The sequence below is a fragment of the Colobus angolensis genome, unplaced genomic scaffold (genome assembly GCF_000951035.1).
Source record: "Colobus angolensis palliatus isolate OR3802 unplaced genomic scaffold, Cang.pa_1.0 Scaffold381, whole genome shotgun sequence".
Lineage (NCBI taxonomy): Eukaryota > Metazoa > Chordata > Mammalia > Primates > Cercopithecidae > Colobus > Colobus angolensis.
In genome coordinates, this window is record NW_012117166.1 from 2,107,808 (window position 1) to 2,126,601 (window position 18,794).

Consider the following 18,794-nt stretch of genomic DNA (forward strand, 5'->3'; position numbering starts at 1 on the left):
AAAAAAGAAAAAAGAAAAAAGAAATCCTGTGTTCATAGACTGAAAGATTTAATACTGGTAAGATGGCAGTACTCTCCAAATTGCTTCAGTTCACTATATCAAAATCCCAGCTGGCATTTTTTTTTTTTTTTTTTTTGGCAGAAACTAAAGTGATGATCCAAAATTCATATGGAAATGCTGGGCCACTGGACCCAAAATAGCAAAACAATCTTGAAAAAGAAGAACAAAGTTGGAGGACACATTTCATGATTTCATAACTTAGAAAACTACAATAATTAAGACAGCATGATACTGGCATAAGGATAAGTGTATAGATTAATGTAGTATAATTGAGAGTCCAGAAATAAACTCTTACATTTAGAGTCAACTGATTTGACATGGGTGCCAGAACAATTCAATAAGAAAAGAATAGTCTTTTCAACAAATGGTGCTGGGGCAACTATGTATCCACATGAAGTTGGACTCCTACCTTACCCATATACACAAATTAATTCAAAGGGATCAAAGACTTAACTGCAGGAGCAAAAATTATAAAACTTGAAAACATAGGCATAAATCTTCATGACCTTGGGTTTTTGGCAGTTTGTCTCAGATATGACACCAAAAGCAGAAGAAACAAAAGAAAAAAGTAGATAAACTGGACTTCATCAAAATGTAAAACTTTTCTTATTCAAAGGGCACCATCAAGAAAGTGAAGGCAACCACTGAATGGAAGAAAATATTTGTAAATCATATATCTGATAACAGACTTGTACCTAGAAGATACAAAGAACTCTTACAACTCAACAATAAAAAGACAAGAGGCCAAGTGTGGTGGCTCACACCTGTAATCCCAGTGCTTCAGGAGGCCAAAGTGGGAGGATCACTTGAGACCAGAAGTTCAAGACCAGCCTGGGAAATACAGTGAGAGCCTCATCTCTGCCAAAATATTTTAAAAATTAGCCAGGTATGGTGGCACACAGCTGTAGTCCTAGTTGGTGGGGTGGGAAAATCACTTGAGCCCAGGAGTTTGGGGCTGCAGTGAGCAATGATGGCACCACTGTACTCCAGCCTGTGCACCAGGATGAGACCCTGTCTCTCTCTCAAAAAAAAAAAAAGGCCAGTAATCCGACTTTTAAAGAGGGTTAAAAGGACCTGAATAGACATTTCTCCAAAACAAGATATACAAATAGACAAAGAGTGAATAAACACACAAAAAATGCTCAATGTCATTAGTCATCAGGGAAGTGCAAATAAAATCACACAATGAGATACCATTTCATTCCCATTAGGATGGCTATAATCAAGAAGACGGATAACAAACAAGTATTGACAAGAAACCAGAAGCCCTCTTACACTGCTGTTGGTCATGTAAAATGGTACAGCTGCTTTGGAAAATGGTCTGGCAGTTCCTCAAAAGGTTAAACATGTAATAACTATATGATCTAGAAATTCCACGCTTAGTTCCAGCCACGCTGGAATGCTCACATTTTCCAAATGTACACACCCAAGAGAAATGAAAACATTAACTCCACACAAAAATTTGTATACAGACATCAGTAGCAACATTATTCACAATAGCTAAAAGGCAAAAATTCAATGTCCATCAATTGATTAATGAATAAACGAAATGTGGTATATCCACACAATGAAATATTATTCAGCCATAGAAAGAAGTACTGCTACATGCTACAACATGGATGAACCTTGAAAACATTATGCTAGTTAAGAGACATCAGTCACAAAAGATCAGATATTGTATGATTCCATTTATATGAAATGTTCAGAACAGGCAAATCTATAGAGACATAAAGTAGATCAGTGGTTGCCTAGGGCTGGAGGTGGGGTGGGGGATTTGTGGAGTAATAGCTAAAAAGTATGGGGTTTCTTTGGGGGCTGAAGAAATATTCTAAAATTGATTGTGGTGATGGTTGCACAACTCTGAATATACTGAAACCCAATAAATTGTAAACTTTAAGTGGGTGAATTGTATGATATGTAAATTAGATCTCAAAAAAGCTGTTATCAAAAAAAAAAAAAAAAACAAAAAAAGACTTCCCTCCTCTATGTTCTATGAAACCCGTCTTTTTTTTTTTTTTCTTTTTTGGCAGGGTCTCACTCTGTTGCCCAGGATGCAGTGCAGTTACACAATCACACCTCACTGTAGCCTTGACCTCCAGACCTCAAAGGATCCTCCCACCTCAGGCTACAGAGTAGCCTGGGCTACAGGTACACACCACCATGCCTAGCTAATTGAAAAAAAAAAAAAAAAAACTTTTTTTTGTAGAGATGGAGGGTCTTATTATATTGCCCAAGCTGATCTCGAATTCCCAGGCTCAAGCAATCTTCCTGCCTCAGCCTCTCAAAGTGCTGGGATTACAGGCATAAGCTGTCGCACTTGGTGTATGAAACCCTTCTTAAGTCCCAATAACACTGACCATTGCATACGTGTCTCCACTGTTCCCTGTGCAGACTTGAGTAACTGTGACCAACACTCTTGCATTTATCTGCTGACATGTCTGTTTTGCATTTATCTGTTGACATGTCTGCTTTCCTTTACTAAACTGTGGCCTCCTCAAAGCATGGAGTGCACTCAGTTTTTCTTGGAATACATAGTGTCTGTATACTGTGTGCATAGTATGTGATACGGTACATCATAAATATTTGTTCAAAGATGATCTTAAAGGCTTTCATGTGGAAAGGGAACTGTGCTTGTTTCACGCACATCAATGGGCAAAAATGAAAGACATAATGACACGTATTTTCAAGAATTTTCAAATACTCAGGGTTATTCCTTTCTTCAAAGCAGGGATTTCTGGGTTCTGCGAATTCTCTGAATTGATACTGAAATTCTGAGTAAATTTATAGAGTACGTACATTTTTCTAGAGAGAAAATACAGTTTTAATTTTTAGGCTGAGTGCAGTGGCTCACGCCTGTAATCCCAACACTTTGGAAGGCCAAGGCAGAAGGATCACTTGAGCCCATGAGTTCGACACCAGCCTGGGCAAAACAATGAGACCCCTATCTCCATACAAAAACAAACACAAACAAAAAAAATTTTTTAAATTAGCCAGGCATAGTGGCATGTGCCTGTAGTCTCAGTTACTTGGGAAACTGAGGTGGGAGGATCAGTTGAGCCCTGGAAGGAGAGGCTGGTGTGAGCTGTGATCATGACTCTGCACTCTAGCCTGGGTGACAGAGTGAGACCCAGGGAAAGGGAAAAGAAAGGGAAAGGGGGCCAGGAAGAGAGGAAGGGAGGGAGGGAGGGAGGGAGGAAGGGAGAAAGGAGAGAGAAAGAAAGAAAATACATAGCTTTTATAAGATTGTCAAAGGGGTATGTAACCCCAAAATGGTTAAGATTCATTGCTGCAAGTTTCAGTTACTGGAATGTATCATTCCAGGTAAGTTTTTTCCTACGTTATACTACTTCAGTAGCTTCTCTTTCTCAAAAATAGAATTTACAATATTAGTAGCTTAATAATCTTAAGGTATTTATTGACTGCTCATTATATGCCAGGTACTGAAAAAATAGTGATAAACAAGATAAAGTCCCTACCCTTGCAAACTTACATTCTAGAAGGTGGAGACAAAAAAACAAGTAAACACTTAAGAATATTCTATATCATATAGTGATGCCTATCAGGAAGAATATAAAACATGATAAAATAGGGAATGATGAGAGGAAAGAGTTAGTGTCATCAGGGGAAATCTCTCTAAGGAGCTTTCATTTGAGCAGAAATTTGAATGATGAGAAGGGCACTGAGGGAAGAGCACAGCACTTCAGGAATAAAGAAAACTGAAAGCACAAAGATCCTAAGATGAGAACACTGAATACCAACACTTGAGTTCTCAAGGGAACAACCCCATGTCTAATCTCCACTCTATATTTTCTACAACGTTTAGAAGAGTGTCTCCCACTCACAATCAATAGTACTTGTTCAAGATAATTCACCATAATGGAAAGACGAGTAAAAAAAAAAAAACCAAAAAACTGTTTTCGAAGAATCTTCACTGTTCAGGATCATCATGAATTTACTCTTCTTCAAGGTAGACAATATCATTAGACAAAGTAGGTAAAAATCTTTGGGATTACTGCAGTGAGACAGAAAGAAAAAAAAAAGAACAAATATGCAAATATGTTTTAGAAGTCTCTTCCAGGTGGATAGTCTTACAAGCACAAAGATTATCAGGCAAATTCTGTAAACAGAATTATGTGTTCAATCTGCCCTCCACCCCTGAAGCTTGGTGCTTTGCATTTATAGCGTGTATGATGCTCAAGAGAATGGAACTACAGCCAATGTGCATTAAGCAGAGAGAAGTGGATTACAGTTCAAAAGGAGCTGTCCAGCAATCAACAGTTTAAACATTACTGGAAGTGTTCAGACACCGTAAAATAATGTCTCAAAGATGTTACAAGGATAATTTACAGGAGAAAGTTACCTGTAGAGAATTGTTCTGGTTCCTTCCTTCAGCACCATGCCTTTACACTCATTCTGTAAAAGGCCCCAGTGCAGCTAAGAGGATGAATTTTTAAACGCCACATATATCATGCCAACAACGAAGAATTAACAGATAAATACTGCTTCAATAAGGGGAACGTAATAATTCGTTCATAACCACACCTCAGCAACTGAAACTGGGGTTATTAAAATCTTCAGGATATATTTTTAAAGGCACAAGAAGACCCTGAAGCAGTGAGAGCCCAGCACCAAGTTGAAAAAAACAACGAATTAAGGTTTGCTGTACCAATTGCATTTGCCTTGATTTCGTACGAAGCGGCGAGTCAGAAAGTACACGGAAAACCTAAAGAGGGAAACCCAACTGGGAACCCATGGCTCAAAGCACGTGAACAAATGGTGACAAGATGAGTTAAGTCAGTGGGGTAAGAGAGAAGTGGCTGCGTGTAAACGGGAGTATGCAAGGCCACCTAGAGGATGCCCAGGCATGTACGCATACATTCCTGGCCCTTCCAGCAGCAGAACCATCTGGGCCGCCACCTGCTGAGAACAATGGAACCGTGGGGACTGGCCCTTCAACGCCGTCTCGTCCGCCCTCTCCTGTCTGTTTGGTGGATATTTCGGTGAAGGCTGCAGACTCTCAGAGTCACCCCTCCCTCGAGCAGCGTTCTCCGTACTCTTCGGCGCCAGGAAGCTCAGAGAGAGCTGGCCTGTTCTTACCTTCAGGTGTCGGCGGCGGCTCCTGCCGCTTCCCGCGGGACAGGAAGGCCTTGGGCAGCAGCAGCGACAGAGCCAGGACAAGCCCAGAAGCCAGAGCAACTCTCTGCACTGTGGAGTACGCCATGACTGCTCACGGCGGTCGCAGGTGCAAACGCCAACCGGAACCGGAACCGGAACCGGAACCGCAGCGCTGGCTGCCGCTCCCGATCAAACCGCGGGAGGCGCGGACGGCGTCGCGCAAGGGACACGGTGTGCGAGGCGCCTGCACCTTCATCTCCAGCGTCTGGAGCTGACCTGCTCCTCCGGCGTGGTTACCCGTCGCTGTCAATGGTACCCTCGCCTTCCTATTCATACTAACTAAAAACTCCTCCCTCATTCCCCATGTTCATCCGTTACTGAGTCCTGTGCATTCTACCTCCTACACATCGTGCCCGGATCTCTATCCCCACTTACCATCACTGCCCCCCACCCACCCGTAAACCACAACATCGAGTTTCTCATCATCTCCATGAACTCACTGTCTTCCAACTTCCACTCATGTCCCTCTCATTCATTATCCAGCTGCAGCCACAGGTGATAATGCTAAAACAGAAGACTAATTCTCTGTCTCTCCAGCTTACAACCTTTTAACTCTCCATTATCTTCAGAACAATAGTCAAAGTCCTTTCTATAACCTCAGCGCCCTGCGTGAGCTGGTCTTATCAATGCTCCTTCCAAACTGGATGATTTACTATTTCTTTAGCATATTGCTTGTCTTCAGGGAAGCTTTGCTCGTCCTGTTCCCACTGCCTGGAAAATTCCTGACACCATCTCCACTTGTCAAAAACTTATCAGAAGAACAGCTTAAAAACACTGCTTTCTCGAAACTTTTTCAGTCAGCCTCTTCTTCCTCTACAGTCCCGCCGTTCTTTGTTACTGTCTTCATTTGTTCATTTAGGATTATTTTAGTTTTTACTATGTATTAGACCCTCAACTTGGCACTACAGATCTGATGAATAAAACGGATTCCCTTTGTAGGGCAGATAATGATATAAACCAAAAAATGCAGGAAATGTTCTGGACCCCCGAGCAGTCTGCTCAACTGGTACGAGGAAAAGTCAAGAAAAGCTCCTGTGAGAAGGTGAAATTAAGTTCGTTGTTGAAAAATGAGTAACTTACTAGGCAGACAGGTGGGAGGGGTTAGAAAGGTAGTCCAGGAAAAGGAGGCCAAAAAAATAAACGCAAAGCTGGAAGCTTCCTGGTGTATTCAGGAAGCTATTGGTAATTCATTTTGGCAGGGCAATAGAGTAGTGACAGGACACGAAGTGCACAAATATAAGCAGGAGCTACATTGTGAAAAGCTTAGGTAGAACTTCCAGTTAAACATGGCAGATGTAACATATGCATTTATCTTTGTTTTCCCAAGACAGTGCCCAAAAATGAAAATAAATAAAGTGTATAAAGTACAAGACTAAATACAGTGATAGAAAACATGACAGCAGATGAGAAATGTCAATTTTGTAAGACACACATAACACTGTCCAATAGAAACATAATGCCAGCCACATATGTAATTTAAAATTTTCCAGCAGCCACATTTAAAAAGTAAAAAGAAGTAAAATTTATTTTAATAGTATTTTAAACCAAGATATCAAAAATATTTCAAATTTTATCAGCATGATAGTGTGGGTCATTGGCACCCACATTAGACAGCACAGGTGAAGAGCATAAAAAGTTAAATGGCTGTGGAGGGAAAACCTGTAAGGAGTAAACTAATTTGCCACTCAAAACCTATGGTCTTAAGAATTGGAGGTACTGGGTTCCTGTCAAGCCAGGGATGCGGAGTGGATCTGAATGAAGAATTGGCTGGAAATCTGATTAAAAAGCAGTTGAGACTGGGCACGGTGGCTCACACCTATAATCCCAGGACTTTGGGAGGCCAAGGCTGGAGGATGGCTTGAGACCAAGAGTTCAAGGCCAGCCTGGGCAACATAGTGAGAGCCCTAATCTCTACCAAAAAAAATGTGAAAAATTAACCAGGCATGGTGATGTGCACCTGTAGTCCCAACTACTCAGGAAGCTGAGGTGGGAAGATTACTTGAGCCCAAGAGTTTGAAACTACAGTGAGCTATGATTGTGTGAACCACAATTAGTTATGATATATAAGATGATAAAATGCCTGAATGAAGCCAGTAGGGGCACCCACTCCAGCCAGGGTGACAGAGTGAGACCCTGTCTCTAAAAAAAAAAAAAAAAAAATTCTTTAATTTTTTTTAAAAAATGGATATCTTCTGAATCTCTTTCCTTGATTCATGCAGCCAGATGGGTGCCCCTGCTGGCTTCACTCAGGCATTATTATCATTGATGTTATTAACATCACTAAAAGTTAGAGTACTGATTATGTTTTAGGCATCTTACATATCATAATTAATCCTCCCAATAACTTTAAGAGGTAAGCAATATTATGGGTATCATTTTACAGGTAAGAAAATGGAGCCCCAGAAAACATAATTTACTTGCCAGCAATTACACAGTATAAACTGGAAGCTATGATTTTAACACAGGCATGCTTACTCAAGAATTTGCCGTCTTAGTTACCAGGTTTACTCTCTGGGGAGGTTTAGTCAGAAAACCACTGGACTCCTGGACTATAGGTGCAGATTAGGGAGGAGGTGACTAATGGGATGTGGTCTCTAAAAGATACAGAGGAGTCTGGAATGACTGCCCCCCACCCCCAAATTCTAGCTTGGGTAACTGGGTAGACACTGATTCTATGTAACATGATTTTAAGAACAGAAGAATCAGGTTTGTGAGAAAGATGAGTTCAGATTTTGACTAGCTGAATTTGAAGTTCCATGAAATATCCAAGTAGAAATATCCAGTTGGATATATGGGCCTGGAGCTCAGAAGAGATGTTTGGGCTAGAAACAATATGGAAATCATCAGCCCATCTATAGTAAATGAAGTCTGGGAGAAGATGACATTAGTGAGAGTGCTCATGTGAAGTTATAAGAAGCCACAGTGGAAACCTAGGTTACAGCATTATGTTGAAGTTCCCATGTATGAGGACAGAAATGTGGTGGGAAATTTCTGATCCAAGTGTTAAAATCTTCAACGAATGTGGAGTTACTACAAGGTTGGAAGGTGACAGGAACAGAAGAAGTAATGAGCAGCCAGATGACATGCTCTTCTAAGGAGCTGTGGTTTATTTTTTTATTATTATTTTTTATTTATTTATTTTTTTTTTTTTTTTGAGACAGAGTCTCGCTCTGTCACCCAGGCTGCAGTGCAGTGATGCGATCTCAGCTTACTGCAAGCTCCTCCTCCTGGGTTCACGCCATTCTCCTGCCTCAGCCTTCCAAGTAGCTGGGATTACAGGCACCTGCCACCATACCTGACTTTTTTTTTTTTTTTTTTTTTTTTTTTTAGTAGAGATGGGGTTTCACCGTATTAGCCAGGATGGTCTCGATCTCCTGACCTCGTGATCTGCCCGCCTTGGCCTCCCAAAGTGCTGGGGTTACAGGCGTGAGCCACTGCGCCTGGCCAGGAGCTGTGTTTTTTAAAGGAAGAAGAGGAAGAAGCAATTTGGAAACAGCAAGGGGGAACAAGTTGGGCATCTATTCTATTCCCTGGCTTTGAGCTGTAGGAAGAAAAATAGCTCTTACTTTGGGAGATCTGCAAGGGAAACAGAGCCCAGAGACAACAGCCTAGTTTTCATTAGAAGAAGACAGGCCGGGTGCAGTGGCTCACATCTGTAATCCCGGCACTTTGGGAGGCTGAGGGGTGTGGATCACGAGGTCAAGAAATCAAGACCACCCTGGCCAACATGATGAAGCCTGTCTCTACTAAAAATACAAAAATTAGCTGGGCGTGATGATGCATGCTTGTAATCCCAGCTACTTGGGAGGCTGAGGCAGGAGAATTGCTTGAACCTGGAAGGCAGAGGTCGCAGTGAGCTGAGATCGCACCACCGCACTCCAGCCTGGCGACAGAGTGAGAGTCCATCGAGGAGGAGGAGGAGGAGGAGGAGGAGGAGGAGGAGGAGGTTAAGATAAACTTCAAAGAAGTCAAGGATATAGGAGTTTTTCTGATGATAGATCTTGACTCTATATGGCATGGTAAGTGGAAGGTTTGGAAGTCAGAAATGGAGTCAGTAAAATATGAAGTGAGCAGAATGGAGATCAGGGGCCATGTGCAAAATGATGACCTTGGGGACTTGGACTTTAGATGGTGGCCAAAGTAAATGGGCAGAGATCATGATCTCATTAGTTCTGGAAGTGGCTGAGAGAAAGGTGAAAGCAGCAAGTTATAGTCCAGAGTATTTGGCTTGGAACATATTCATTGTTACAGTCAGTTGGGATGTGCGCCTGGAAGACATAGGACCCTCCTGAAGGTGACAGAGCTGGTAGGCAGCTCATGGAGCTGGGCAGCTTGGAGTGAGACCTGGGATGTCTGCTGTCTCTGGTTGCTAGTGGTATAACATCAGACCTGGGAGTGCACTAAAATTGAAGATCTTAAGGGTTTAGGTTTTCCAATAAAGTACTGGTAGGGGGCTGGGCATGGTGGCTCATCCCTGTAATCCTAGCACTTTGGGAGGCCTAGGTGGGTGGATCACCTGAGGTCAGGAGTTTGAGACCAGCCTGGCCAACATGGTAAAACCCTGTCTCTACTAAAAATACAAAAATTAGCCAGGCGTGATGGTGCATGCCTGTAATCCCAGCTCTCCAGGAGGCTGAGGCAGGAGAATGACTTGAACCCAGGAGGCAGAGGTTGCAGTGAGTCGAGATCGCGCCACTGCACTCAGCCTTGATGACAGAGCGAGACTCTGTCTCAAAAAAAGAAAAAAATATTGGTAGGGAATTCAGATCAAAAATCAAAAGTCTAATGGCTATAGGCTGAAGAAGGAGCAAATGACAAGGAAGTAGAGATGGCAAGTACAGCCCACTGTATATGGAGCTGGCATGAAAAGAAGGGATAAAAGTTACAGTGATAACTTGAGGGTGCCTTTTCTAAGGGAAGAGAAAAGCATGTTTTTATATTTAGAGGAAAAATGTCAGAAAAGAGGAGACGGAAAATAGAGGAGCAAGGGAGATCAATGTAGGAGCAAAGCCCAGATTGTGGAGCAGACATGGGAGCCAGACATCGAGTTCCCTGGCAGTAGGGATCAGCTCAGAGGAAAGGAGATGGAGTGGGTTCAGGTGCATATGTTAATAAAAGGAGTGGTGCAGGGACAGAAAGTCATGGGGGTTCATTTCTCATTCCCTTCGTTCTCTTGGTAAAGGATATGTTTGGGCCATTATCTGAGAAAGGATTCAGGGTGGAGTGGGAGGAATTCTTGAGTGTAGTGAAGGTTTGGAAATAGGCAAAGAGGTATTCAGGAAACATTCCAGCTTTGCACAGGGGCTCCCTTTGGAGCTTAAATGCAACCAGGGATTTTCTGTTCTCTCCCTGTGGGCTCAAAAGTATCTTCTAACCAGTACATTCTGGGCTGGACTTGGCATCCCCAAAATATCCTTTGAGACTGGTAGCCTCCAAGGGGTCCATTCTGGAAGACTAAAGGTGGTCAGGGGAGGGGAGACTGAGAGGTCCTTAGGGATTAGTTGTCAGTTGTCTCAATTCTCTTTTTATTAGATTAAAGGGAAAACTGGGATCTACAAAGGGGCAAAGATTTGCTGTGGATCACCCTGATCATTCGTATCTGCGCTGGAATTGAAGCCCAGTTCTCCCAACTCCCAGAGCAGGATTCTCTACACTACCTCTGCTGTGACTGCCAGTTCTTTTGGACAGCAAAGAGGAAATAGTCTTCAAAAACAATAGCTAAACCCTTCATTTGCTGAACTTTAGAAATCTGTTTATTCCTTATGTATTTTTCCTATCTGATAGCCTGTGGGAAAGTGCCCCAGAATGCTTATCATTATGAGTTGGAAGTCTTCGTTCATGAAATCACTCCTAAAGTCAAAATTTGTTTAACATCAGGGCACTTGAATTCTAACATGGGGAAGGGAAAATGAGGAAACTATATATATATAGGTATATAGATATATTTTTTTTTAGACAGAGCCTCGCTGTGTCACCAGGCTGGAGTGCAGTGGCACAATCTCAGCTCACTGCAATCTCCAACTCCCTGGTTCAAGCAACTATCCTGCCTCAGTCTCCCTAGTAGCTGGGATTACAGGCACATGCCACCACGCCCACCTAATTTCTGTACTTTTAGTAGAGATGGGGTTTCATCATGTTGGCCAGGATAGTCTCAATCTCCTGACCTCGTGATCTGCCTGCCTCAGCCTCCCAAAGTGCTGGGATTATAGGCGTGAGCCACCGCGCCCGGCCAGGAAACTTTATTTCTAGGGCATTTACTTATAAGTCATTGTGGAAAAACTTCTCCCGGGATTAAGTTGACAGCTGGTCCTTTATTTCCTAAATATAAGGTCTCCCTGGAAGACAGGCCCATGAGGAGCTGAAGAAAGAAGTGGGAGGACAGAGGAGAACTCACACAAGATGTTTGCAGGAGGAAGAATTCAGATTGGAAAATAAAAATAAGGTGGGAGAGAAGCCGGGGAGGGCTGGGAAGAAAATAGAAGAAAGAGGAAGAAGACCAAGAAGGAAGAAAACGGACATGAAGTGGTTGCCTTCTTATGAACTCCCTGCAAGGGAAACAGAGTCCAGAGGCAATAGCCTAGTTTTCAGGAGACTCCATGGTCTCCTAAGTCTTATCCATTGTGCTTTACCCTCCAGATCAGGCTGGAATCTGAGCTTGGGATCCTCCCCTGCTCAAAAGCCTTCCACGACTCCCTTTGGCTACCATATTTAGTCTCAGCTCATTGACCACCCTTCCAAGGGCTCTCATCCTTGAAGTAGAATTCATTCCCTTGCCCAAAATCATCCCCTCATCTCTAGGCCAGCATGAGCTCTGTGTATTCCTCTCAAGATGCTCCTTTACCCAATTTTCTTCCCTCCTTGCCTTTCATAGCCAATCTTCCCTAAAATATAAGGCCCAAACACTATGAACTTTTTTCAGGAGGCTCTCCCTATTCCATTCCATGCTGACTCTTCCTTTCACTAGATTCCTGTGGACACTGTTTCTCATGGGTTTTTTGGACCTTTTCACCTAGTTGGGAGTCCCAGGAGGATAGGGTGCTTCTCCCATGGCATGGCTGAGCACAGAACTCGTTCACGGCAGGTGTTTATTCAAGTATGAGGCTGCTAGTTTCTCAAACACACATTGATTCTGCCACTGCTCTGAGCAACTAGACCTCTCTCCAGGAATCAGCAATCAGTTTCCTTGAAGAGTCACCCCAGAAAGTCTCATTTCAAAAAGACTGAATTTGCCACCAAATTTGTCCCTGAAGTGACTGTAATGATTAATTGTGTGTTAATTTGTCTGGGTGATGGTGCCTAGATATGTGGTCATGCTTAATTCTGGATGTTTCTGTGAGGGTGTTTTTGGATGAGATGAACATTTGAATCGGCAGACTTTGAGTAAAGCAGATTGCTCTTCATAATGTGAGTGGGCCTTATCCAATCAGTTGGAGGCCTGAATAGAACAAAAGACCCACTTCCCCTAGCAAGAAGCAATTCTGTAGCCAACCGAACTTTGGATTTGAACTGCAGCATCTGTCCTTCCTGGGTCTCCAGCCTGTTGGCCCACCTTGCAGAGTTTGGATTTGCCAGCTTCTAAAATCACATGAGCCAGCTGCCTAAAGTAAATCTCTCTCTCTCACTCTCTCTCTCTCTCCTTCTGTCCACTGTGGAGTCCCCATTGTGGAGAGTCATACACCTTACTACAGGCAGGAAATCAAGGTGGTTAGCAGGAAAATGAGACCTAGGTGCCCAGAACACTGAGCAGAAGGGAGCAAGGCCTGTAACTCCAATGTTTACAATGAAAAGGTTAGAGAAGACAGGCAGGAGATGGGACAGAATGCACAGAACAGCATATGGGACCTGGACTTTGAACGATGGGTAGAATTTTGATCAGGGATAAGGGAAATATGATGAACACCTGCCAATAGTGGATGTCCACAATCTTTGAATACCCTTTCTTCATTTGACATTATCCATATTGAGAGTCTCAGGTTCTCAATGTATAAGCCAACAAACTACATTTCCTGGCCTCTTGCTACTAGGCAAATAGTTAATTGTTTCCCCCATCAGACATACCTGTGTCCAACTTTGGTTTGAAAGTTATCTGTGAGAGGAAACAGCAATGCTTGCTTGGCCTACCTCTTGGTGGGTGAGGCAGCAGCAGAGGTGGGATGTTCCTGTGGCTGGTAGCCACAATGCAGTTTCCCGGCAGGCAGAGCAGAGCCCATGCAGGTCTGGGATCTGTGGCACTGGGGCTTCCTTATAAGGCCAGTTCTGTGGTGTGGTTCTGGGAGTTATTCCAAGCTCTGGGGCCCCAGTTTTCTCATCTGTGAAATGGAGAGTGTGCTGCCTCCCTCCCACTGAGCCAGCAAATGTCATGGAGCCTGGAAGGCAACCATGTGTGAGATAAAAACAGCAGCAGCTGCTGCCACTCAAAGGCAGGTCTGAAGAAAGAAAATTGCAATCAGAAAAAGGAAGAGTTTTCCAGGAAAACCTTTGGGAGGAAGACTCTAGAAGACCCACATTTCTTATCCTAAAGCTCTACCCAACTGGGGACAGGTGGGCAAAGGTTAGGGGTATGAGGATAGAAATTTCTTGGTGGTGAGTGGTCAAGGTGAGAATGTCCTTACTGCTTTCCTACCAACTCTCCTCACTGGCCTCTGCCTCTGGAAGACGCAGAGCAGAGAGAAGTCACAGTTGGATACCTTGGGCATTTCTGCCTTGAATAAGGAGAAATAGTCTTTGGTGCCAATTAATTAAGCAAACTGATAGAAATTCCCTGCTTAAGTCACACTTTGCATATCCATAATCTCTGCACTACATTTTCTGTAAACTTTACCCCTGGGTAAAAATTGGTGAGCATTTAAATGCTTCCTCACATAATCTTGCTAAAGCACACTCTTGCCTATAAATATTCATGCCACTGCCAAAACATTTGCAAGCTTTCCCTAAAGGTGAAATGTGTGTAATGTACTTTGTCTTCTGGGTATAAATATTATCCAATACATTTTGGTTAATATGAATACACTAATTATTCCTGTAACCCTTTTAAAAAGGGTCATCTTCATGATGTGAATTTTTTAAAAATGTAATTACAATAATTGGATACTTAATCTAATTAAAATTTGCTTTATCTTTAATGGGAATTTGTCTAAAGAGGCAGAATGACAATTGGCTTTTTGATAATGACTTTTCTTTCTGCAGGGGATCAAGTTGGTGAAAACTGGAGAACCAGGCAGTTTTGTGTCTGCCAGTTCCCTGGTTACTGGGCAGAGCAAGGCCAGCCTCTCTTCTTCTTATAATTCACTACTTAAGTAGTGAATATGGGTTGTGGTTACTGGAAAACGACTAGGGGAACCTTTTGTATTCCAACAGATGAAGCTGCTCCTCTTCCTAGGAAGCAGTCCTTTGTTCTCCTGGACCTGTGATTGATCCACAGCAGGCATGTGATTTAAGCCTGATAGATCAGGTCCCTTGCTGGGCTTGCTGCAGCTGGAGAAGCAGCAGCTCCATGTTGCTTGGGGGCCATGGTGCTGGAAGGAGTTGTAGTGGATGGTATAGGGGCTCCACTCATATCCCATTGGTTCACCCTTGAGGTCACCTGCAGACAGTCCCTGCACACAAACTTGAGTTCCTGTGTCTCTCTGCATAAAGCTGTTCTCTGGCCTGGGGAGCAAGCTAGGGAGTTACCACTCCCAGAGCAACTCTCAAACAATGAAGGAGGGGAGTTGGCAGATAAACACCTCAGCTTCCTTGTTCTTCAGCGGCTCAAATCTGAGTGGTGCTCTGCACATTCTTTTTGAGGCATCCCAGTCAGATTGAGATCTACTTGCCCCAGCTGTAACCCACCAACACACCTGTTTGGGGTTTCTGCCCCTTCTTTGTCTCACTTACCTGCTCTTTCATTTTGCTTCTGGTGTCACCTTCCAAATAAAGTGGTACACCCAAACTTTTGCCTTGGAGTTTGCTTTGAGGGGAGCCCAAACTAAGATAGAGGTAAAGTTGGGGTTTCCAGGCAACTATTTTCTCTACCACATGGATTAGGCCTGTTTGAAGAAGGTAAAAGAGAAGCTAGCAAAAATAAGGGGGGTGGAGGGCGAGCTCGGTGGTGCTGAATGGTTTCACCAAGACTCCTTTTGCTCCCTCTCATTCTTTGATTCTCAAAGCTTCCCGGAACTCTTCCCAGGCATGTGAACCAATACATTCCTCCCTGTATGTGTTAAGCTTGCTTAAATTGGATTTCTGTCTCTAGCAACTGAAAGTATTAATGACTCTTACAAAGAATAAGTGAGTTCACATGCAAAGCATTTTGCATAGAGCCTGTCACATATTAAATATTACTACTGGTGCATATTATTATTATTTAATGTCTGACTTGCTTCCAGTGGAGACTATGGATCAAGAACCTAGAGCCTAGAAAAGAATCACAAAAAGTCAGTTTGATTCTACCTAATTCCTCTCTTTTGTGTTTTTCATAACTTGATTACATTGATGTCTACCTTCTTTGCCACTGGGAGATGCTATATACTTTATACAATAATTATAGCTTTACTATATTCTTGTTCATCATTAACAATGGGCAACTAAATGCTATTCTATTGTGCTTAAGGGTCATGTATTGGCCACAACTTTGTTACCAAGATCTGAGAGACAAACCACCCAGCATGAATGACCCAGTCGAGTTCAAGACATGGCAGTCTCTGCCTGGCTTCAGGGACTCACTAGGACTGTCATGGTCCTTAGGCATTTTTGTCTTCATGGGCTCCTTCCCCATTAATGTTTATATTATATGACTGCATTGGCATAAAGAGAAATATGTTAGTATTATATATTAAGACATGTTCTTTGACCTAAAAATCTATTTTTCTTCCTGATTTTAAGATAAATTAAAACATGTTAGTGCTCACTGTGCCTGATGGTTAAATAGGCCTTAACTTGCTAAGTTCACACTTGCTGCTTGGTTAGCAACTCACACCCCAGGAAGGTGGGTGTGCAGTAAACAAGTAATGTGACACCTGATTTATATTTTTCATAACATATAATAGTTTTAAACTGGATCAAGTATCACAGGAACAAAATGTTGACATTTTTAGAAAAGGTGCTGGGAGATGTTTCTACATTCTAGGGCCTGTGGAAGACTTCATCTTGGCAGAGGGAAAAGGCTTCCATGAATCTTCTGGTTATGCAAAGGCAAGGCCCAGCAGCACATCTGGACAGAGTAGGGGTTGACACAAGGATGAAGGGGCTTTTCAGAATAAAGTAGTGTTTTCTTTTGATGAAAAGTTGTTGTTTGGTAAAATTTGGGACTTCCTCTCGTGGCCCAGAGTCAGGAATTTGACAGCCTGGGGACTGAAGAAGAGAGGACAGGGTTTGAAGACTTAGGATTTTTGGAGGAGCTGGGCCTAATGGAGAGTCAGCCAGGAAAGAACTCCCTGTGGTGGGAGATGGCAGGTGGGCCATAGTTTCAGTAAGATGCTATTCAGGTTTTCCTCCTGCACTGTAATTCTCTTATGGTTTCCTCAAGCCTTTAGAAAAGTCTTGGACACACCATGAGCTGTGTCAGTGGTCTTAGGGTATAAGGAAGGGCACTCTTCCCTGTTTGGAGCAAGGGACATCCCCCTTATGATGCTAGGGTAGAGGCAGCAGCAGTGAATGAATGGTAATGCTAATTCTGACTGCCCAGTAACTAGAAACAGCGTGAGTGGGGGGCTGTGGTGCCACCAGATGCAAGCAGAGGAACAGGCTGCAGTATGTCTGGGTCAAAAATGCACTTGAGACAAAGGCTGTTTCCCCCAGTACACTGGAAGACATTGATCCTTGAATGGAAGGAGGCAAGGAGAGGAATTAGATCCTGTTTTTACATGGTTAACGGTCCGCAAGAAGCTGAAGTTTATAATATCCTCACCTCTCTGAGCCCATGTCTAATTACAGTCTCTTTGCTCCCAGCTCCAGCCACATTGGGCTCCCCATTCTCACTCAAACACGCCTGGGAAGCGCCCACCCTGAGCCTTTGCACTTGTGCCCTCCACCTGGGATGCTCTTACACCAAGTATCTACATGGCTCAATCTCTCACTTCCTTCAAGTCTTTGCTCAAATATCGCCTTTCTCAATGAGGCTTTCCATGACCAACGTATTTAAAATACAACACTCCTGATATTCTTCCCCTGCTTTATATTCTTCCTTGCACTTACCACCTTCTAAAGCTTATTACCTTCCTTGCTTGCCTGTCCCTCCCCTCTGGAGTAGAGGCTGCATTAGGGCAGGGAGTTTTGTCTGCATCCCCAGTGCCCAGAGGAGTGCCTATGACATGGTAGACTTCAGCAAATATTTATTGGGTGCATGAATGAAGATAACAGTGTCTGGGTTATACCAGTGCCTTGAATAACCTCTCTAACTGAATGTAAGCTTATATGTATGTTATTTAGCAACTGAAAACCATAATTGGGTAAATAAAGTGGGAACAGGTTTGCATTGAATGATTGATCATTCAGTCTCGTTTGGCTTAGATGGTGTTTATCAAGCTGTAGGTGGCTGGTTTTAAAATGGTGTTTTATAGAAACCTAGGAGCTGTAGGGCATCTTTCAATGTTTGTTCTTAATTTTGTTTTCAAATATGCTTTTAAATATCTTTGAGTAAAACGCCGGCTTGAATGCATTGTATATTAAATTTGAATATATTGGCAATTCCTGATGCACTATTACTGTCAGGTTAACTCACTTCAAAAAAAAAAATAAATAAAGCTTGGGAATAAAGATCATTCTGCCATTTCTATGAATGTATCTGGATTTCTTCTAAGTGTGTCCATAAAAGGTTATTTTAAGTTTCACTTGTGGCACTTCATTTCTCACAAGGAATGTAAGCAGTTAATTTTGTGGTTTTTTTGTTGGAAAAATAATGATTTTCTACTGTTCTCTTTCAAGCTTCTGAAACAAGTTAATTGAAGATCATCTTGACGGTGCAAGGTGGACTGAAAATACATTGTTGTTTTCACTACATTTCTCTGGGTGTCAGGATTTTCTTTTTATTTTATTATTGTTTTTTAACTTATTTTAGATTCAGGGATACGTGTGCAGGTTTGTTATATAGGTAAACTGTGTGTCACAGGGGTTTAGTGTACAGATTATTTTGTCCCCCAGGTAATAAGTATAATACCTGATAGGTACTTTTTGTGATCTTCTCCCTCCTCCCGCCCTTCACCCACAAGTAAGCCTCAAGGTCTGTTGTTTTCCTCTTTGTGCTCTTGTGTTCTCGTTGTTTAGCTCCCACCTATAAGTGAGAGCATGTGGTATTTGTTTTTCTGTTCCTGCGTTAATTCACTTAGGATAATGGCCTCCAGCTCCATTCATGTTGCTGCAAAGGATGTGACTTCATTCTTTTTTATTATGGCTGCACAGATTCCACGATGTATATGTACCACATTTTCTTTATCCATTCTACCACTGATGGGCGTTTAGGTTGACTCCATGTCTTTGCTACTGTAAATAGTGCTGCCATGAACATACGCATGCATGTATCTTTGTGGTAGAATGATTTATATTCCTTTGGGTATATACCCAGTAATGGGATTGCTAAGTCA

General features: G+C 42.6%; 1 protein-coding gene and 1 long non-coding RNA gene across 6 annotated transcripts in view; one reads left to right on the forward strand and one right to left on the reverse strand.

The window, feature by feature from the left end:
- The window catches only part of RIC3 (RIC3 acetylcholine receptor chaperone), a 56,572-nt gene extending 51,056 nt beyond the window's left edge, over window positions 1-5,516 (reverse strand). For all 5 annotated transcript variants that reach the window (XM_011954372.1, XM_011954371.1, XM_011954370.1 and 2 more), the window contains exon 1: window positions 5,158-5,516. In XM_011954372.1, coding sequence (XP_011809762.1) covers window positions 5,158-5,281 — 124 coding nt within the window. In that variant the 5' untranslated portion in view covers window positions 5,282-5,516. The remainder of the gene's footprint in view (window positions 1-5,157) is intronic.
- Window positions 5,465-15,163, forward strand: LOC105520569. Its single transcript, XR_001003153.1, has 3 exons — window positions 5,465-5,487; window positions 6,175-6,277; window positions 11,565-15,163. It is a non-coding gene; the product is annotated as an uncharacterized LOC105520569 (long non-coding RNA).
- The last annotated feature ends 3,631 nt before the right edge of the window (window positions 15,164-18,794 follow it).